Source organism: Drosophila arizonae, chromosome 4 (assembly GCF_054131065.1).
Source record: "Drosophila arizonae isolate 15081-1271.41 chromosome 4, UAZ_ARI_1.0, whole genome shotgun sequence".
Taxonomy (NCBI): domain Eukaryota; kingdom Metazoa; phylum Arthropoda; class Insecta; order Diptera; family Drosophilidae; genus Drosophila; species Drosophila arizonae.
In genome coordinates, this window is record NC_142924.1 from 15,637,154 (window position 1) to 15,660,797 (window position 23,644).

Sequence of the window (23,644 nt, forward strand, 5' to 3'; positions counted from 1 at the left end):
TCTACTCACTCATTGAGCACTACTTCGCTAAGCGAAACTAGAGACGAAAAAAAAAAAAAAAAAAAATAGAAAGCAAATGTATTGAAAGCAAGAAAAGTTGCCTATGTACGAAGCGTAATATTAAATAATTCATTCACAACTCCCCAACTTGCCAAACTTTTGCCCCTGGGTAAAGTTTTTCTGTATTTGACTTTTGACTACTTTTTTTTTTTTTTTTGCTGCCTTGATGATGTTGTTCCCGTTGCCAATCGCTGCTAATTGGACCAAGCTGGGCCAGAGATTGCAATAAATGGTAAAGTAAATGGTCAAGAAATGGCTAAAAATCCAGCAGCTATTAAAATTCTCGAGTCCCAAAGTTAAATGGTTCATAAAGAACGAAAAAGTAGTTGAAAAAAGCAGTTAGTAGTAGAAAAATTGGTTGAAAGCATTATTTTAATTAGTTAAAAATTGTTAATTAAATGTTTGAGTGTTGAGCGACGCTTGAGCTGGTACATGAGCAAAAATGTGGTAAAGAAAGTAGTAGAAAAAGTTGAATTCGCAGTAAACATAAAGCAACTAAGGTAGGCAACTGTTATTCAATGTTCTGTGAGCATCAAAGTGAAATAAATTAGCTTAGCAAGGAAATGGCAATAGACAAATATATGAACTAGCAAATGAGATCAAACTTATCAAAAAACCAAAGAAGCCGGAAAAAAATAAAAATAAAGAAATAAAGATAAAAACTGCTTAATACAAAAATAGTAGTAGACAATTTTAAATAGTTGTCAAATATTAATTGAAAGCTTTAACAGACTCGAAATAAATTCAACTAGTTCATAAAGACAAGAATAGCAAATCAACAAGGCAATTAGTAGCAGTAGAAATAGCAGTAGAAACAGTAGTTGATGGAGTGATGAGTAAATATGCCATAAGTCAAACAGTTCCAGACTAACATATTTTCTAACAACCTAAACTAACAATAGTAAAAGTTTTTGGTTTCCTAATTCCTACGGCTTGGATCATCAATCAATCAATCAGCTCGGCAGTCAATCAGTTCAAATAAACAAGTTTTATGTGCATAACAAGTAAGCATATTTATTCTGGCAAGTGTATGTATATGTACATATATATGTAAATAGTTGGACCGCATGTAAGATTTGCATTGTTGTTAATTAATCTCATTCAAAATATTGGACCGTGTGTCGAGCAGTGTACGCTTCATCAGCATCCACTGGCACACACACACATGCACAGACACACAGTATGCATGTTGATAAGTCTAACAATGCGAATGGAGGGTATGAAATGATGGGAATATGACTGCAATGGCCCACAGAACGAACGATTGATAAATACGAATGCCGACGCCGGCGTTGATGCTGGCGTCGACGCTGCCACAATAACGTATGTAGCTTATTTTTCAGATGACCAAACGAGACGACGACGACGACGATGACGGCGACGACACAAGCAAAAAGCAAATAACAACTGCGACAGCAGCAGCGACGGCGGCGGTGGCAGCAGAAGCGAGTAATAAAGTTGATTGCAGGCAGTACCAAGCAGCAAATTGAATATTTCTGTATGTGTGTGAATGCGTGTGCGTGTGTGTGTGTGTGTGACGGTGCCTTTGTATTTGTTCGCATTGTTAGATGTCAGCAGCAGAGACACAACCAAACGCAAGAGAGCAGCTTTGAACTCGCGCTCTCCCACGCCAAATGCGAACAGGCCATTGTTAACGGTAGTCTCAGTGTGAGGCCTCTGCCATTGGCAGACTCTCAGCGCCTGCTACCAATACACAGACTTAATGAATTTGGTTCTATCCTTCCTAGCAGCAGCAGCAGCAGCAGCCAAGGGCATACGCAACCCTCGGCTCTCGCTCAATTGCTGCTGCTCTCTATGGCTGCGCTGCGCTGCGCTCTTCAACTGTTTGCTGCTTGTTGCTTTGTTTTTGTTTTATGCAGTACGTTTTGTTGGTGCTTCTGCTGATGCTTCTACTGCTTCAGCTGCTGTTGCTGCGTCTTTTGCTGCTCTTGCCAATCTTGGGCTTTATCGATTTTCCTTTGTTTATAATGCGTGCTCACACAAACCCACACACACACACACGAGCACATTTGTTTGTTGTTCCCGTTGTTATTCTACGGTCGGTGCGAGCGCCCCTTTCGCTTTGTCTTGGGTTTTCGGTTTCTTGTTTATTTGCCTTTACCAAGCGAGCCCGCTGATAAGCAAAGAGGCGCGGGCGTTCTATGCATATCTCATGCAGATATGAAGAGGATTTATGGCTGGCAAAAATTATGAGTCGCCGGTATTATATACATACATATTTATTTGCTTAACGATCGGCTAGCTGCCTGAAAATTGCAGTTGATTGACTAAGGGAACTTCTATGTAGCTGATAAGTAAGTAATAAGCTGATAATAAGCTATCATATTACTATACAATAATATTATTCTTATATTATATTATAAATAATTTATATAAGATTATAAATTATTTCCAAATTACATTAAAAATCTTTTAAATACTTTTTGATTAGTATTAAGTTAAAAAAATAATTGTATATATTTTACATAAATTATTATATAAATTTTATTAGATAACAGTTTATTAGTTAACAATTTAATTTAAATTTAATTAATACATTAGTTTACAGGAGATTTCCAGGCAATTTCTACGTACAATTCCAACTTAGATTTGTTGGCTTAACTAGTTGAATAGAGCAGCTCAACAGTATCCTGTTTCACATATCAGTCTCTCCCTCAACGCCACTCTCCCCTTCTCGCTCACTCACTTTAGTGGATAGCACACGTTGCTAGGTTTATTGGCAACAGCTCACAGCAAAAGTTCACCCAATTGTTTACATCAGCAGAATGCTGAGCAAAAAGCATCCTCTCAGCATTAGCAACAGCCGCAGCAGCAGCAACAACAACAAAATAAGAGAGAGAACGCAGCCCCCAAAAACAACGCGTGGGTCTCTCGTGCTCTCTTCGCTTGTTGCTCTCGCTCACTCCGCCTCTGTCTGTTGGTCGCTCGCTCTCTCGCTCTCGCCGTTTGTTTCATACTGCATACACAAACAAAAACATTAGCAGAGCGCAGCGGGCAGAACGTCGCTCTCTATGTGGCTTACGTGCGCTCAGTAGCGGCTGCTGCGCCGCCAATTTGCAAGAAAATTTAAGTTCGTTTACAGTTGGTTTTGTGGGGCAAGTTGTGAAAAACAGCGACGCACAGCAGCTGCTGCTGCCAAGAAGCGTTGGCAACAAAGCGTTGGGCTGTCGAACAGACACACCGACACACACACACACGAAGGCACACAGCCAGATACAAATGTACAAATATAATAAACAATTTAAATTAGTAATATACGAATATCAATTGAGCTTGCAATTGTGCTGCTGTGCGTGTGTGTGAATGTGTGTGAGTGCGTGTGAGTGTAGCTGTTGTTGTTGTTGCTGTTGTAGCAGTTGTTGCTCTCGCTGCGTCCGCCCGCTTATTTGTGTATACACACTCACACACACACACAGCCATACACACGCGCTTAGTGCAGCTGTGTTTGTGAATTTTGTGGTACATTTTGCGCTCGCATCGTTTACAGATTTTTGTGGTGGCAAATAGTTGTTGCATAGCCTTCATACAACACACAGCAACAATTACTAACACTGCGACAAGTGGCAGCAAACGAGCTAACGACCGAGCACAGCCAGCAACAACAGCAACAACAGCAATAACAGCAACAACAAGCAACGTTTTGTTAATTGAAATAAATTGAAATAAATTCTCAACGTGCTGCTCAAATTGTTAATAAACACAATAACAACAACAAACAAATAAACAACTCAGAAAATTGTGAACTAAGAAAAAGTTGTTTTTAGTCGCTTACGAGGCGCCAAATGTTTTAGTATAAAATTGATATATATAAAAATAAAAAATAAACAAAAATGCAATAAAATACAAAGCAAAATCACAAAAGATTCAACAAATTAAACTCGTGCAAGTGCGTACACAAATTGTTTTAATTATATCAATTATAATTTATACTCTTTTCGTTGTTGTTGTTGTTGGTATCAGCAAGTCGGCAAATCTTTTGCGTATTTTTAGCCTTTCTGCATGTGTGTACGTGTGTACATGTATTTATATGTGTGTGTAATTGTGTGTGAGCACTGCAGCACACAATTGAAATTTAGTTGAGACGAGAAATTGGCAAAAAACAAAAGCTAAAAGAAAACGCATCACAAATTCAAAGCTAAAGAGGGGACAAAACTTCTTACGTAAGCTGAAAAGAGACAACGCAATCAGCAGAGCAGGCAACAAACAGGTAGAGAGGGAGAGAGAGTGTGCGTGTGACAAAGGTATATCTGCTTTAAGGATTGGTAAGACGTAGTTTCTCTAAATAATCATATACATACATACATATCTATAGATCGCTAAATTTCCTATTGTTTTGTTTTTTTTTTTTTTGACCCTATAATTCTGCCCATATATAAAAATATATTTTAAGAAATATATATAAATTTTTAATAGCTAAACTGATCTGATTATTCAATCAATCAAATACCCCATCAATTATTTTCAATAGCCATTATACTATGATCAAGCTGAGTTATCAAGCCTAGTAATTTCTACTAGTTAACTATTTTGATTGAATCTAATAAAAACATATGTAAAGACATTTCTATGTATCAGATTTTTATGTATGATTCAATCACATTTAACATTTTATGTATAGTTTATAATTTATCTAACAACCCAGTCGATCGACCAGCCCAATCAATCAAAATGATCTTTTCAGGTACTCTTCACTTATCTAATTATGATTTCTAATGAAAATTTCACTTTTAACGCATAGCAAACTGCTCATCCGATCTGCAAACGATACACAACTTGCTGTATATGTAGCGCATGTATCCACGTACATACATATATATATATATATACATAGTATATATGTACATATGTACCTGCACATTCTCGACCACAACGCTTCAATTCTGGGAATGCGAAGCCAGAACGCTGCAAATGTTTATTTTATGCGATTTTTTGTTTGGTTAACTTTTAATTGTACTTTGTTTGAGGGAAGTACTTAGATATCTATATAATATACATACATATTTATACATATACAAATTTATGTATATACATATGCATGCATATGTTTATAAAATAATATGGATTCCTGCTCATCATTTTCAACTGAATTCAAAAATCACATGCCGTTCCCATTACCTTTGTAAATTGGCAAATCGGAATTATTGTTGCAGTTCACTTAGATATTTTTCGTTGCTTTATAAACATGTTTAAGACCTTTTTGGCATTAAATTTTACTCTATATATTATTTATTTAATATTTACATACAAATTATTAAAAAAAGAAAGTAATAATAATATTATTAAAAAATGGTCTATAATGTTCTGTTCATATTTTCATATTTAAATTTAAGATTGATTAAAATTAATTTCATCTAATTTCTAACAAAATATATGTAAAAGGTTTAGCTAAGTAAAGAAAACTCTATATCTAATGTGACTCCTCAATCTAATTCTGCAGTTATTAATTATTATAGTTCATTTTTCTTCCCCTTCCCCATATTAATTTGATATTGATTTTTAAACTGTTTTGCATAGTTACAGCAGTTGATTAGCCTCGCTTTGCTTTCTCTCCCCACCTTGTATGCTTTACAATTGCATTTGCATTTCTCGCATTTCTCTGACAAAAATCCCCAACCATCTATTCAGCTCCACTCAGTTCATTGAACTTGGAGCTCAGAAACAATGTTCAAATCGCAAGTCAAACTCAAACCCTTAACTATGAAGTGTCCGAAACGTTGCATACTTTTCGGACAGTTGGCCATCTAGGCAATAAACAGGCAACAAATTATATTAACGATTTTCTCACTTCACGCAGCTTGCGCAGCATCTCGAAGCGACCAAAGGACGCACACGCACACACATACGGAAGGAAACACGTGTGTGTGAGTGTCATGCGCAGTGGACACTTTGGTAATGCCAACAAAAGAGGCCGCAGCAACAACAAAAAGCTAAGAGACTGTTAAGAGAACGACAGAGTAAGCGTGTGTGTGTGAGAGAGAGAAACAGAGAGATAGCTACTGAGATGGCATTCTCGCGTCACAACATCGAAAAGCGCCGACTCATCGAGCTAGTTCGGCTCAATCCCATCCTGTGGGACTGCCGTCTGCCGCACTACAAGCGCTCCGACAAGAAGAAGGCCGTCAAATGGAACGAACTGGGTCGCATGTTCAACGTGAATGGCGAGCGAGTGCAGCGCACCTTCACCTCCCTCAGGGAGATCTTTCGACGCGAGCTCAATCACGAGAAGATGCTGGGCACAACGCGCTTCAAGTCCAAGTGGGAGTACTACGATGCCATGGCCTTTCTCAAAGAGGTCATCAGGGAGCGAAAGTGAGTACCAAAAAGGGGGAGGGGATGGTGCAAGAAAGAGACATATTTATAGGTTAATAGGAGACATTAAAAGGGGATAAACATTAAAAATATTTAAAATACAACTCTTTATATGTGGTTTAATAAGAATAAGAAGAAGAATACGAATATTTATTTTTTATTTTTAATAAATTATATATATATATATATAGAGTTGTATTTCAAATTAAAAGAGAATAAATATTTTGTCTTTATGTTTAATTTCTTAATTTACCTATAAATATTTCTAACTATATTTTAATTTATTTATTACGAATTATTTTTTAAATAAATGTTTTTTTATATATATATATATATATATATATATATATATATATATGTCTTTGTCAATATGTATAAACTGTTTCTTTTACATTTAAATAAAACTTTAAAAAATATATAATAATTTTTAAAAATTAATATTCATCTTATATATTTAACTAAAATAATTACATTAAAATTTACATAAATTTTCTGCTTCTTAGATCTCGTGAACGCATTAAGCATCCTGTTGCAGAGGCTACTACCCACAACAACAACAACAACAATAGAACAAATAGCAACAATAACAACAACAACATTAACACAAATAACAACAGCAACAACAACAGTAACAGCAATAGCAACAGCAACAACACAAACAACAACAACAACAGCGTAGCCCATGATGAATATCAATATTTTGCGCCCAGCGATCCAAACAATCCCAACAATCAGCCACTTAAATCACCTGCAATCCAGCCCAGCATTAGCCAGCTACCTGTGGCACTGCAGCAACAGGCGCAGCATTTGCAGGCGCTGCAGCTGCAGCCGGACGTGACCCTCACCTCGCTGCAGAAGGCGCCCTCAGCTGTTGTGCTGCCTCTGGCGGTGGCAGCCGCGCCCTGCCCCACGTCCACGCCCACGCCCACGCGCACACCCACAGCGGCTGCACCTGTGCAACTGTGTGGCAGTTCGCGCTCCTGCAGCAGCTCACCTTCGATTTACATCAAGGACGAGCCGGAGTCGCCGGACTTGCAGGAGCAGCCCGATGAGCTGGCAGCCAGTCGATCGGCCCAGAAGACGCAGGCACATTCGAAATTGGCCACAATTCGACCGCAGACAAAGCAACAGCTCAAAGCTCGCCTGCAGGTGGCCAAAAGTGGGCTGTATGCCACGCCTCCGCCGCATTTGATCATCAATACGAATAACGAGCTGATCGATGTGGATGCTGGCGACCTGGACGATGATGACGATGACCTGGAGTACGATGATGACGATGACGATGATGACCTAGATGGTAATCATCGCGGCGCTTGCCCGCCCAATGCGAACATGAATGTGCTCGGTGCAGGGGGCCGTCTCTCACCTGGCAGCAGCTACACAGGTGCCGGCGCTGCCAGCACACGTCACCAGCCCACGCACCGTGAGCTGCTCTATATCAAATTTGGCGATTTTCTTGCCGCACGACTGAATACCCTGCACGAAACTGTGGCCAACGAGCTGATGAACAAGATTTTACTGCTAATTGCTGAAAAGTGAATGCGAAGACTGGATCAAGAGGACCAGCAACTGGTCAAGTGGAAGGAGCAATCATAGCCGTGCTAAATAGGTAAGTGAACAAAAATTGAGATTGTGAGAATCATCTAGAGAAAACGTGTCAATAGACAGACAGGCCTAAAAGAATTTGGATTAAAGCTCGAATGCTGCCTTGGTAACGTCGAAAGCTTTATCAAAGCTCTTATAGACAAACTTTTGAGGAACTTTGTTTTATGAGTGCATTGAAGAATTAATACATAAATAATAATTTTTTTTTATACTTTAAGGATGTGTTTGAGTGCATTGAAAATATGCATTGTTAAGTTCTGTTTAACTTTTTTAAATATAGGCTTGATAGAATTATAAAGTGCCATTAAAATACTGGGCAGATCCTAGCTAGCTTCTATGATTGAGAGCTGTCCTGTTAAAATGCTTTATATATAATTTATAAATTAAACTGATGATGTAAACATTTATATGCAAATTTCATTATATTAATTTTTATATATATAATATTTTTTATAGTATTTTTTAATAATATATTATTAAAATTATTTAATAATTCAAATTTTTATAGTATTTTTATTTCTTATTTAAATATTAATATATTAAACAAATTTAGTATTTACATTTTTAATAATTTAGAAAAATATTCTACACTCAAGTTGTAATCGCACAAAGTTTTAACAGCACTAACTGTTCATTTGACAAATGTCTTTTTACATTGTTCGCGTTCTATAATTCCTTTTCTCGCTTAATTATTTAACGCTCAAATCCTGGACTTTTGCGGATTACTTTCAACTAACATTTGTTGGCCCAGACAAAAAAGAAATCGCTGTAAAAACTAGTTAAGTTCTACAAAATTTATTAGTTTGAGCAATTTGTGTGGTCGCCACTTGACTTCACTGTAACTTGCAACAATATATTTAAATTTATATATAAACTATTCTTATTTTTTTTTTTTTTTTTTTGTACTTGTCTCTTGTACACAACATGCCAAGACCATAAAAAAGTTTTAATTTCCGAATGCTGAAGTGGCCCAGACACAGAGCAAGATAGAGAGAGTTAGAGAGAGGGAGAGAATGTAAGAGGAGCTCCACATGCCACATATTCGCGTTGCGAGTTGTCCGAAAATGTAAAAGCTTTCACGCATAAATAAAAAACGCAGCCCTAGGCTATGCAGCATGCCAAGTGCTGAAAGCCAATAGCTACCAAGTCGTACAATGACCGAGGCAATATAGCTCTGTATGTGTATATATAATAGGTCTCTAGTCAGGAGTGCCAGACTGACAAATAGCCTTCACGCTGTGACCAGCTGCAATATGTTAAAGAAGGAAAAATCTTCGGGCTATATTTATATTATAAAACAATTAAAATTGCAATTTTATTGCAATTAATTATTAATTTATTAATTATTATGATTCTCAAAAAATTTGATCTCATATCAATAGCAATATGTTGCTACATTATTATATAATACGTTATCACTAACGTCATTTCAAATAGTCTTAATTATCATATAGATGATGATTATTTTATTTATGACAGTTCATTTCATATTTCTAATAAATATTAATATTAATATCAACATTATACTGACTATTTACATTGTTATTTATATTTAGCACAATGATCATAAACATAATGATCATTATCTTATAACAATAATTATTACAATATTTATTTAATAATCAATAGTCTTTAAAGTATAAACATAATAATTACAAGGCAGCTTATTCTATGCTTAATATTATTAACTAATATACAAATACAAATACACAATCCGAAGATAAAGAAGATGAGGCGTAGGAGGAGGTGGAGCATCACTTCACTGCACTGAGTGAGAAGGCCCAACTACGACTGAAGCTGAGCTGCTGCAGGCTTGTCTTTTTATAGGGCCGACCTCTCCCAAACAAGTTCGATCTCAACTGCTGAAGCTTTCTCTGAGTTGCCTCTCTTATCGATCATGAAACGACAAGTTGGAGTTTAATTATGTTGTTTAAAGCATTCTCAATTACTTTGCTTAGAGGATGATATGTTCTCTCTCTCTCTCTCTCTCTCTCTCTCTCTCTCTCTCTGTTTATCTAAATCTCCTACCCATATATTAATTATATATTATATATACAAAAACTCCCTATATCCACCGATCTCTCTCCCGCCCCATCTCACTCTCTCTCTCTCTCTCTCTCTCACTCTCTCTCTGTTTCTCTCTATGTACATATATAGCTATATATTTATGTAAATCTTCTATCCATATATTAATTATATATTTTATAAAGTCCTTATATACACCGATCTCTCTCCCGCCCCCTCTCCCTCTCACTCTCTTTGTCTCTATCCATATTTTATACGCTCGTTAGCATAATAAACTTTTTTTGCGCAGTTTTTTTGAATCAAAGTTCCGCTACTGTTCGCCCTATCTGCGACTCGCTGCATTTCATATAACGATAATTTATGGCAAATTTATAATGTTGTAAGTGCCAACAAACTTGCTGAAACTATCTATAAAAGGCCACACACACACACACACACTTAAGCCACCCACTGTGCCGCTGCCCAGAATTAAGGCTGAGCTCGTAAAGCTGTTGCCATAGATACCAGATAGCAATGACTGCGGCAGTGGATAGGAGAGCTAAAGGGAAGCTGCTGAGAGTTGACGGAAAAGCCACATCGACACAGACACACACACACACACACACACACACACACGCAGAGACAGCAGAAGCGTCACAGCATAAATATTACAAAATCGTAAATACACACGCCCAAAACTTGTGAGACTAAAGTGTGTCTGTGTGTGTGTATATGTAAACTATGTGTGTGTGGGTGTGTGTGTTGTGTGAAGTCATTCGCACAGCAGCAGCTACACTTGACTCATAGATCTTGCGGCTCACACAGCTTTCAGGCCTGCCAAACTGAGGTTTGCTGGGGAAATATAGCTGCTATAGTTTATAAGCTACAGCTGAAAATAATATATTATATACATAATATATACAAGCACGTATATATACAACGAGAAATGCAAAGATAATTCTAAGATTGCATGAAGAAGAATAATAAAAAAAATATTTAACAATGCAAAAAAAAAAAGAGAAAAATATAAATAATTAAATAAGACTGTCTCTTTTTATTATACGATAAAAATATAATCAAAGTACATTTTGCTTGACTGACCTAATATGTCAATTGATTCTACAATATGATATACACTCCCTCATATTATATATTAATCCATATCTTCCATTCTGTCCCTTTAGTTTTGCTCATATATATTTCGGCAATATATTTTATATATTTCGACTTTCCTCTATTCAGTTTCTTCGGAACTGCCAGTATTTTAGAGTAGTTGCAACACTTCCTGCTGCTCGTAAGATATTTTCAACATTTTCCTGTGTTTAGTGGCAGTCCGAAAAGAAATGAAATCACAGTTGGCTACAATGTCTAAGGCGTTAGATAAACGCGTCCGTCCCGTTTGGCTCTAAGGCTCTGAGGCTGTGAAGCTGCGAATGTGGCGCGCTTAAGTTAGGAAATTTTGTTGCATTGCCCGCGGCGTTTAGCCCTTTGCACATAAAATTGCATATGCAACTTAATGTTTACACTGGTCGTAAAAGTTTAATGGATTTTCCAGCTGCTGCGAGCAGGGCGAAGCAGTCAAACATTGTGCCCCCCCTCCCACTAGCCTGCCCCCTTGCGCAGCCTAAACTTTTGTAGCCACCATAAAAATGCATTTCTCTGATTAATACGTTGCAAATAAAAATTTTTTGACTAAAGCATTGTCAAATATTTGAGAAAATCAGAAAGAATTATTTATGCACATCATTTTTCATTTATTTAATAGTTTTGCTTCGACTTTAGAGAGCTTTTCCGTTTGCCTGCATTTCTAACTGAGCTCAATTCCTACATCAATATGATATATATAAATTGGCAATGTTTGTGGCAAACAGATATTAATTCGAATTCATTACATAGAAAATATCCAAATAGCCAGCTTGGCTCTTGCCTTTGGCTAATCAAATGCAAATTTGTATACATTCATTATTGAATGGGAATGCAACGAGCTAGTGAATTGCACGCATTAGCATTAGCATAATTATAATTGTGGGCTGGGCAACAAAAACCTGGCCAATACCATAATCCAAGAGCTAAGAGATAAGAGATAAGAGATAAGAGACAGGCAGCATGACCAGCATGCAACACGATGCAGATAGATAATTGAATGCCGACAAGCGATTGGATTTTGAGGCAGCACAAAAGGCTGCTTGCCACGAGTAGTATCAATATTGACAGCCATTAATATGGCCAAGTTATACAATAAGCAGTCAATGTCAGCTCTTGGGTTATTCATGACGCACACACACACACTCACAGAGATCGAGTACTCTAAGGACGATTGCATTTTTAATGAGCAGGAGGCGCCTTCAATACGCTTCCGCTGCTGGCTGATGACTGGGAAATGCTTCCGCCTGCGTTTGGGAAATTTGACAGCATACGTAAAGCAGCGGCTGGTATCAGGTTAATTTGAGACGCAGCCACAGGGAAAAGCCAACGGAAAGGCAGCGGAAACTTACACACACACACACACACACACACACACACACTCTCTCTGCATTGAACTGTCTTTGGCTACGTCGGCGTCGTCAGCTCCTTCAGCCTTAATGGCCGCAGGACATGTCAAAAGAATTGATGACGTGCAACGTCTTCGACGTGCGCTGCAATCATAAAACTGGCAACAGTCGCTCCTCCCATGACACTACCCCACACTCTCTCAACCCATGCCCCACCTAACCTGAATTCGCTTTTTGTGAAGAAATATCTACTGCCAATAAAATCGTTTTAGAAATGGATTTGTCAGCTTCTCTGGCAACGATTAATTTAAGTTACCAATTCTGAATGACGCTGGCTGAAAGTGAGAATGGACATAAAAAAGCAGTGTTGTATAGCGTTTTAAAATAAGCTCTATTTTACTTTTACTGCGTCTCTACTTTGTGGTTGCATATAGTGGCAGATATTTATTTAGTATATTCGTGTTGAGTGTCTTTAAAGCTTTTGTCAACTTTGATTAAATTACTTTTTTGCTTTAGTTTGAAATATCACTACAAAGCTTTACACTTGAAAAGCACTTTGAAGCTAAACAAGTTACTTATTGTGCTCAAAGCTCTAACTTTCATGAGCTTTCCTTCTTTGAACTCTAACGTAAATTTAACAATTGTTCGCCTTACCAACCTATTTATTTACTAATCTTTCTCTACCAGTTTTAGATCTCGAGAAGTTTCTTTTTTGCTCGGATTTTAACTATTTATAATTTTTTTTACTATTAATGCTTATTTCTTCTGATGTTTTCTCTCACCTGTTTTTGGGATTTTGTACACATGTTTTAGACTCTTCTGGCTTATATCTTCAAAGCTCTACTCCACGTCTTAACTCAGCTTCGCTTCCTTGCTTTCAGCTGCTGTCATTGTCATTTGGCTACAACGCGCTCTGAATATATTGCACATCAATCGGGCATAAAAATGACGCCAGTTGGCGCCATTTTGTTAGGCAATGGCCGGCACTAAAAGATGGCGCCTTAGCCAGCTAACCGAGGCCCGCCCTTCTATGCTTCTCTGTCATCTATCTATCGCTATCTCTCTCTATCACTCAGATAATTGCAAAATTTATTGCTGTAGATTTTATGCAAGTTTACCTTTTGGATGTGCTCACAACTTTGCAAACGGATGCTAAAGTCAACAGAAGCGCTTGAAAATTTTTGTACATTTTCATGAATTAATAATTTTGATTGCCGAATGAGGGCAAAAGACAGAGAAACTGAGAGAGAAAGAGAGAGTGAGGTAGGCAGGCAGGGTGTCAGGAAAAGCTGAGAAAACTTGTTTAAGTATTTCATTAAAAATCATCATCATTAGCTTGGCCCAAAAGAGTTTAAACTTTTTACGCTTTTGACAATCAGTGCTGCAAGTTGCTAAATTTTTCCAACTCTTTCTCTTCTTTTTTCAAGTGTTGTGTAAATATTTTGTGACGCTTAGCTGGCAGCTGAAAAGAATTGCAGCTACTTGTTCAAGTTTAGTTTAAGTTTTGCTTAATCTCTATCAACTTGAATGAAGCCGAAACAGGGCTTATTTTATAATTAATATAAAATTTATTTCATATTCCTTTTTATGTATTTATGTGCAATATATAAATTCTGTGTACATACATTTTTTTATATGCAAAAATATTTTATCACATAAATCAACTCAGCTTCACTTCCTGCCACTATTTTGATGTTTTTGGCTCAACTTTTTGAGGTCAAAATGCAATATTTACAAAATGCATTTCAATCCAAGTGTGTCTGTGTGTGTGTTTGCGTATTTGTGTGCTCACAAACTGCACACACACACACCTATGCATACACTAAAAATAATTGAGTATGCGTTGCTAATATCGAAGGGTATTGGCTACCATTAGTGGTCTTTCGCATGGAGCCACAAAAATTGATTGCCGTAAAAGCCGAAAAGCAAGTAAAATAATATTTGTTGCTATTTTGTGGCTTTTACGGAGCGAATCGAAAACCAAATCAATTGAAATGAAAGTACACAACATTTATAAATTGGCAAATGCGTTTTCAATTTTGGCTGAAACAACCAAGCGACAATCGACCCAGCGACAAAGCGACAGAGCGACGAACAGGCTGAGAGCCGTAACTGTCAAGTCGTACACAGAATTTGGCCTTTTTTATATATTTTTGGCCATTTGTTTGGCATTTCGTTTTTGTTGATTTACAATTAATTACGACTAACAAGGCTTGATGATGACTTGAAGTGGGCGTATATAACGAAAAGATGCTCTGTAAATAGATTTTAGGCGATATGAAATTAAAAGGAAGTTCTGCAATTTTATGCATATGAGATTTTTTTTTTTTTTTTCAATATTTATATACTCCTATGTGTCATGATATGTATTTATATATTATTTTAGCATATATTTACGTATATGTCTTAAGCTCTTAAGTGAATCTAAACATTATTTTATTCATAAGTCACATAATCTTCAATGATTCATTTGCGAGGCTCTGCATAATGCATTGATTCAATGCTTAGACTTCATTTCAGAACTGCAAGACTTAGATCAGTCTTGGTTGTATAAAGAAATTTAAAAATTATATATATAAAGCTGAATAACAGAATTCTGATTGAGCAATCAGTAAATACTCTGTAATTTGTACAACTGAGCTGTAAAATTATTTTTTAATGTTGTCAAGGAAAGAAGAGAAAGAAGCTGTATCTAGTAATATAATATTTGACAGTAAAAATATGTGAAGAGAGCTGTTGTAAAATAAATTGTAGTATAGATAAAATATTTGTACGCTCTTACCTCTTCATTTTCTATTTCATTTCCCCACTCATAACTAAGTCAACTGACAAAAATACCCTACTTTTGTCACATTTCCCAGGGCATTCAAAGTGCAGGCAATCGCCAAACAAAATGTCAGACTAATTAAATTAACTGTCAGAGTAAGTTCTTCTTTGACTCAATCAAATCCAGACAACACTCGACTTTCAAGTTGCCACCACGCCCATCACGCCCACCACTTCTGCTTTGCCTGAAATGTTGAACGGAAAATAGAACAGGTGCGCCAGGATGCCATGGCCTGCAACAGTTCTTGAGATGTTCAAATTGGCTCAAAAAGAGGGCTGTGCAGTGGCAGAGGCAAAGGCAGAGTAAGAGGCACAAGCAGCTGCAGAATCTGAACTGTTTATGCATTTCCCTAATGAAATGCAAAGAAAGACCAAAAATGAGGCTTATGAATTCCCAAATGCCGTTAACAGAATATGAAGCACTGCCACGCCCCCTCGTCCAACACTGCTGTAAACGAAAACATTTACAAAAGCCCTTGTTGAGCGGTAATTAAATATTTATTTTCTCTTGAGCTATTTGTTTTGATTAATAGTCAAATAGCAGAGACTGGTTACAAAAGATTTTTGCGCTTTGTTTACTTTGCATATTTTGAAATGTTTCAGTCCGTTTGTGTTTCTTTTTGAAAAGGATATATAGGCTATAGCAGAAATGATTAGCAAAAAAAAAATATAGAAAATTTAGAATCGAAGTATTTGAATTTCGATTAAAGAAATATGTATAAAGTCTATTTTTATATACAAGGATATCAAAAATTCAAATTAGATAATTTCAATTAAATAAAAATAAATACAAAAATTTTATATATTTATTTTTTTTTAATATAAAAGGTCGCTCCAAAAATAAAGAAATAAAATATCAGATATTAGAAATTCAATGAAATAAAAGTATACGAAATATATTTAAGAATAAATAAAATGTATTTTTATACACCAAAATGTCGCTTATAAATAAATTCATTACAAAATTGCTTTCTGATGGACTGTAAAAATATTTTAAAATTTTCTAAAGAGTATTGCTCATTCGTTAAGCGGCTAGAAATTCGTTTCTTTTCCTATTGTATTTGAGTTTTGTTTGTGTAAATTCCTAGGCTGGGGCTTTAATTTAGTTAATGCACTTGACGCTTGCTGCAGCAGCATCGGGAATTGTTTTGTAATTTATTTGATTTCTTTCAATGTGAATCTGCATTTATAATGAAGTAGAGAGAAAATACTTGAGATGATTTTGATTTGTTTTGCATTTGCATAAAGCTCTGCTTGTAGGAAATGGCATCACAAACTCTTCTTTAAGTAGAATATCCATTTGGAAAAGTGTTTGGTAATAAGTTGTTCAAAGCTCGAAGGCGCCAACAGGCCATAAAACATGTCTGCCAAATGCATGGCAACAGTTCGCACATGCAAAGCAGGCAAAGTACGAGTCGGCCACATCATTATGGGACCACGGGGAGCAACTGACTCCGACCGATGGACACCAATTGGGTGCGTGGCAAATGTCGCCACAGATGGAGGGAGGGGCTGTGCAGTCGAGGGTCGAGGAGTCGTTGCACCGAAGCATCATTAAGTCAATTTTACGAGGGGGGAGGAGGGGGTCTGGAGCGCAACTTAATGTGCAGCCAGGGAGTCGAAATGGTAGTCCGGGCAGACAGAGCAGAGCAGAGCAGAGCAGAGCAGCCTTTGCTCCAATGGCCAACATGGACACACCAATTATCCAAAATGCCAACACACGCAACAAGCAAGAGAGGGAAGGAGGCAGGCTGAGTGGAGAGGGGATAGAGAGAAGGGGGACTAAAAAATAAGAGTGGAAACAAAAACCTATTGGACGGCTGCATTGTGGCCGCCCGTAGTAAAGGAGATTGCGCTTTTGCGGTTGTGTTAAGTTGATTTCCGGCACGTCTGTTGCTTCAGTTGAAAACCATGGCACCGGCTCCGCATGACTTCAAGATGCACAGCGCCAATTATGCGTGCTGTCATCGTCATCATCATCATCGCCATCGCCACCGTCAGTTCGGTCCTACTCCACGCTGGTCAGCGCTACATTCATAAACAGACGCCGGCCCATTATCATCGGTGTAGGTGTTTAGACACGCCCCCATCGCTGCCGCTGTCAAATGCATCAAAGTGCTGACTCCCCATTGATGCACCGTATGGCAAATTATGTGCTATAATATATGAAATATGAGAATATATGAAATATGAAAATATATGAAATGCTTTTTATACTCTCTGTTTTGATTCAGAACATAACTTGTATAAATAAATGCATTAAATTACTGAATTTTTAGTTAAAGCAAAGATTAAGATGTTATGTGAATTATATATGTTAAATATATTATATTATATATATATATTATATTATATTATATTTCTATTATATATGTGTATACATATGCTTATTTTATTTATATTATTTTATTTTATTTTGAAATAGATTATTTTATTTATTACTTTTCTTTTCAGATATAATATTATATATATTATTTTTAATTAAATTAACTTAATTTTTTTTAAATATTTATTTAAAATATTTATATTTAATATTATTATTTTATTATTATTATTTATTTTAATATTATTTAAATTCTCTATATTACTCCTCACACTTAAATTTTCTTCAATTTCATTCGGTAACTCTTGCTTTTGTCCCACTGTCTGCTATCGCCGCCTGGCTGTCTGGCCTACGCCCACACGCTCTGCCCATTGAGGTGTGCTGTAAATTATACGGCTTTGCGTTTAGCCTCCGTAACCTCGAAGTTGCCCAGACTCCCCCAGTAGATGTCCTTTCTGCTGGTGGTCTTCCTCTTACTGTGCTCGTGCCCCCCGCAGCTGCCGCTCCCCTGTCCCGTTGCTAACTGCGCTCCTGCTGCTGCTGCAACGCAGTTTGATGTTTTGCGGTTGTGTTGATGCTGTTGACGTTGTCAACGTTGTCGACGTTGGCATAGGCCCATCCAAAATACTGAGGCCCACCCAGCTCGGAGCCTGACTTTAAATATTCAGAGTGTGCTTTTAGGCTTCTATTAGGAAGTTAAGCCTCATGAGTTGAAGAAAACTTGCCTTCTGTTGCGGCTGCTCTGAGAGTTTTTCAGAGCGAATATGCATAAAGCAGAGTGAGCAATATGCTTAAGAATTAAAGTCCCATTTAAGAGATGGGAATTGAATTGGGATGCTCTTCACTTGAAGAACTAATCTTGCTAATTATTAGTTTTTTTTTCTTCTATTATATGTATTATATTATAATTAACATATCTATTCTTGATTGCATTTGCACCACTTACACGACTTAAGGTTGTGACTCGATTCGCTCTCCCTTGCCGCTGTTAAGCTCTTTAGTCAAGTGTCTCAATTGCTGACACCTGCAAATTTCCATTCAAGTTTAGCTGCTTCGTTGTTCATTTTTTCATCCGTTTTTCCTTTGTGGTTGCGAGTGGCCAAGGGCAAACGCTTTGGCATTTGAATAAACCACTTTTGGCCCACTGAATAGGATGGGCAAACCAATCAAACCAAAATATTTTGCAGCCACACGGGGTTGACAAGAAAAACTTTCACACTCGCCCCGTGTGCGTGTACGTGTGTGAGCGTGTGTGCGGCGTTTGCTACGTGCCCCACGTTGCGGCATGGCTGCACATTTGCTTGCCTTAACCTTTATTTTCATTAGCCATCCAAATGCTGCTGCTGCTGCTGCTGCTTGAGCTTTCAGCTGCAGTTGCAGCTGCCATCTTCCAACCCAGCCAGAGCGAAACGAATTCAAGCTAAGCCAAGGCAAGACCCAGTCCAGCCCAGCCCAGCCCAGTCCAACTCAGCTCAGCTCAGCTCAGCCAACAGCCAGTTATCCAGTCAGCTAACCGCAACGCTGTTGGAGCCACTGTCATTTGTTATGTTATTGGTTTGGACATTTTGCAAATTGCTTATTTAGCAGTGCGTAAAATCCACAGCACACACACACATACACAGAGACGCATTCGATTCTGCAATATCTAGTAGTATATACTGTCTCCATCTCTGCTCAGTGTCTGTGGTTCTTCTTCGTCTCATCTTTTTTTTCCACTCTCTGCAGCTCCGGGGAGACCAACACATATGTCAAGTGTGTGGCGTCTGTTATTCTTTGCTCTCCGCTTTTGTCTCTTTTTTTCCGAATACCCTGTAAGAGATGCACGTGGACAGGTGGTGCAGCAAACGCAAGTGAACTGAATAGGCAACTGATGAAATTTTTATTCCAGCTGAAAATTAATATTTTGCATGCATAAATTATTATCATTATTGAGCAATTTATGCAACAATATGACTGACAAATAATATAAATTATAATAATATTTATGTAAAATAAATTGTTTTATTTTTTATATAATTATTCAATTTAAGTAAATATTTTCATTTTATCTATTTTTGTATTATTTATTTAATTTTCTAAAATATGTTCAATATTTTTATATATTTTTTTATTTATCCTCAATATTTTTATTAAATTTTGTAATTTTTTTTTACAATAATATATATGTATATAGTTTTTAAAATTATATATATATTTTTATAAGTCAAATAAAATAATAACATAATGATAAAGGAAATATAAATTAGTATACTTGCTTTTTATATTTTTATTTATTTGTATTATACACTAATTTATTACCACTAATTTCCCTCTGTATTTATTAATTGATTAATTTTTAAATGTATGTATATAAATTTATACAGCAACTACATAAACATAAAAAAAGGATTTCTTCATGATTTATTCTCTAAATACCTGTACAGGATATATTTCTTTTTATCATTACTAATACAACTTCTCCGTTATCTTTTGCTGCTGCTGCTGCATGGCCGTAACTTTCATTAGCCGAAAAACCTCAAGTTAACAGCGTGTCATGCAAGTGGTTAGTTGTTTCCATCTATTACCGTTTCAATGTCAAAAAAAATGAGTGAGGGGCACATGCAGACAGAGATATGGAGAGAGAGGGAAAGACAGCGAGACGGACAGTGAAAGGCAATAGTGAGCAAGAGAGAGGCCTGCTAGTTATTTGGGCAAGTGTTCAAACAGAGTTCGGTACATTTTTGCCACTTGTCATCCGAAAGGGCATTTTGCCATCCATAATAATATTTGCTTTTCATTCGGCAGCCGCTCTCTTTTCAGCCTGCTTCTTGATTTTCCATGCTGCCTAATTGCCTGGATAGGTTTTACAGCGTCTCCTTTGAGTCGTAAAAGTTTTTACGACTAATATTCGGTGTGTGTGTGTATGTGTGTGTGTGTGATGAGAGATGGAGAGAAAATCTTTAATTAGACGGACGGTCATTAAAACTGATCTATGTCATATTAATTGGATTTTTTTGTTTTTATTTTTAGTGGACGTAAAATTAATTAAAGCTTTAATAGCCGCGATTCGATTGAAATTGATAATATTATGATATTTTTTGTAATATTAATAAAAAAATTTTAATATATCTGTATTTATTTTCTTATCTCATTGCAGTTGAACTGAATGTGAAGTGCGAAGTGTCATGGCTAAATGTTTAGCAAAAAAAAAAAAACAAACAAAATTGAGTCTGTGAATGTGCCATAGAAGACATTTAATTAATGTATTAATAAATTTATGATCTAGGCTAAACAATGAAAAATTAAATTCAAATGAGTTTATTCAATGGACTGGGAAATATAAATTATATGAGTTTATATATGTATAAGTTTAAATCGAGATAATTGAGAAAATTGGAAAATGGAAAACATTGTCATCAAATTTAATCGTAACTTTGAATTTTTTCTTATCTATCTGGAAGGTTTATAAATATATATAGCATAGACTGTCTTTATGCATTTTAGCAAAAATTGAGAATAATGGAAGATCAGGACGATAAAAATGTAATACATGTAACTGACTTTACACAATGCAAATAGATCTCCTCTTTATTCTATGTCACTCTAAAGTACATATCGCTCACACATCCTCTCTAGATATCCCAAATTTAGTCTGCCTTTATTATATTACATATATGTAAACCTCTGGCCATGCACATTTTATATGCTACATAATGCTGAGCTGCAATTTGTTGCCTAGAAAGCAAATCAATTTATATTGAATGGAACTAAACTACGAAAGTTAACGTAGTTCCATGCCCGGGCACCCACTCGAGCAGCAGCTACAAGTTTTGTCGCCAGCAAACAAATAACAACAAAATGTCACATTTTACTTTTTTAGTGTGCTTTTTGGTAACTGGAAACCCAGCAAGAAGAAACCGTTTTGTGCCAGCCTGAAAACTGAAAACTGAAAACGAAAAACGAAAAACGGGAAACTGAAAAGCCTTTAGGCCTTTGCTCGCTGGCAAAAGTCGAGTGGAGCAAATAGAAAAAGTTGCTGAGACTTTTTTAAATTGAAAATGAGCTAGCTGCCAGGTAGTTGCAGGTAGCAAAGATTAAGCAGGGAATTTAAGAGCATTAAAATGGAAAGGAGCAGCTGAATGGCAGGGACTATGAAATACCCTGTAAGGAAAATATAGAGTTGCATATAAAAAAGTAATTTTTATATAAAGAAAATTCGTATAAAATGTAAATTGAGCTACTGTTAATTAGGTTTAAAATTACAGCTAATTAATAGATTAATAAAATACCCCATTTAGCACTTCTTTTTTGCTTACAGCGTGCAGCAAGAATAAAAAATTCCTGAGCACTTGCGCCTTAATAATCGCTTTAATTACAATTAAAATGAAACCCTAAATGACTTTGCTATTGTTGTTGCTGTTGCTGCTGCTCTCCTGGTGCTGCTGATGCTGCGAAGATGAATGACTGGCCATTCATTAGCTGGGGGCCAGCGCAGGGGTCAGCCGGGCGGGCAAAGGTGGAATGCCAGCTGGGGCTACACGTCCACGTTCACGTTCAAAGTCAAAGTCGCGATGCTATTATAATGCTAATGACGTTTAATCGTTTTTAGTTAGGGATTTTCTCAGTTCAGCAGCGGCGAGCGTGGCGTTTAGTTAATTAGCATAAAGTTAAAACGTTTTGCGGCCCGGCCGTTGCACAACTTTTGACGCAGCTATTAAAAAGAGTTTGGCTTCTTGGGGCCAGCAGCGTGAGGGAGGGAGAGGGAGAGCGAGATGGGGAGAACTTAAACAACGCCAACTGCCAGCGAGTCGACTTAATGCGAGTTGCGAGTCAAAAGGATTAAAACCGATAACATTTCACTGCTGTCAATAGACAGTTGAATGAGAACGATAATATTATCATAGATTATTCATTTAACGAGTAATTACTTAAACGTATCACACATAAAGTCAATGGAATTGATACCCTAAGCACTCAGAAGGGAGCAGCAGCATAGACTGCATTAAGTAAAATATCGTTAGCATATGTTATTTATTTCATATAGAAATAATATAATAATTTTCTAATATTTTTAATATAATTTTAATCTATAATACGATAAATATCAATATGATTATTTATTAATATTTTCAAGAGCTAAAGATCAATGCAGATTATCAGTAGCAATTTTTTCATTATCATCATTATCATCATTACAAAGACTATAATTATGATTATCACCACTTTCTTCATTAATATTTATAATCATCATCATCAGCTTTTCAACATGTAATGCAGAGAGCAACAAGTAGCAAATAGATCTCTGAGCAGACTTAAGGCGAAAGTTGACGGAGCGATGGTGATGGAGCGGAATACTGGAGTGAATGGAACACCCCAATGAAGGCATATCATATGCTATAGACACTCACATTACGAGGAGAAGTAATATAAAGCCCAATGCCAACGGTCCAACAAGCAGCAGCCCTAAGATGATCTTCGGCTAATACGAAGTCTGAAGCAGCTGTGGCTGTGATAGTAGGAGCTCTCTCCTACTTATGAGATAGAGAGACGAAGAGGGCCTAAGCACATTATTGAATCTCTGGAAAGGCTTCAATGCAGTCAGCAAAGTAAAATGGAAATGAAATGTTGGAACGTATAGAATGTGGACTGCAACGACTTGCAGAGGACAACGAAATTAACTGCAGATTTTAGGTATATATTTATATATAATAAAATAATAAATAAATATGGAATATATCCAATATAAAGTATATATTTGTACACCCCATAAATCTTCACTGCAGTTTAATTTCACAACTCAATGCTTAACTTTCTTGCACCTCTCATTACCTTTAGCTTCGCCTTGCAATTTTCTCGTTTATTGAATATTTTTACTCAACTTGCCATGAAAAACAGGGCCACAATCATAGCGAAAATGAATATATATATATAGGTAGGCACATATGTATATCGCTCAGGGGACATGCATAAAAATCCATAATGAAATTGTGCAGAAACGAAACGAACGCGTGCTGCCTAGAGCCAC

The 23,644-nt window shown here is 36.6% G+C and overlaps 1 protein-coding gene across 12 annotated transcripts; it reads left to right on the plus strand.

The window, feature by feature from the left end:
- The first annotated feature begins 857 nt into the window (after positions 1-857).
- On the plus strand, positions 858-20,926 carry LOC149269202 (uncharacterized). Of its 12 annotated transcripts, none has more exons than XM_089467105.1 (6): positions 3,167-3,302; positions 3,569-3,967; positions 4,042-4,343; positions 5,876-6,390; positions 6,894-7,999; positions 20,777-20,926. In XM_089467105.1, exons 4-5 carry the CDS (start codon positions 6,083-6,085, stop codon positions 7,927-7,929), a joined length of 1,344 nt encoding a protein of 447 aa, XP_089323231.1. In that variant the 5' UTR covers positions 3,167-3,302; positions 3,569-3,967; positions 4,042-4,343; positions 5,876-6,082; the 3' UTR covers positions 7,930-7,999; positions 20,777-20,926. The 12 variants fall into 12 exon arrangements, with proteins under 12 accessions (XP_089323242.1, XP_089323235.1, XP_089323243.1 ...); XM_089467108.1 differs by having other exon boundaries at positions 3,178-3,302; positions 3,814-3,967; XM_089467109.1 differs by lacking the exon at positions 3,569-3,967 and having other exon boundaries at positions 3,163-3,302.
- The last annotated feature ends 2,718 nt before the right edge of the window (positions 20,927-23,644 follow it).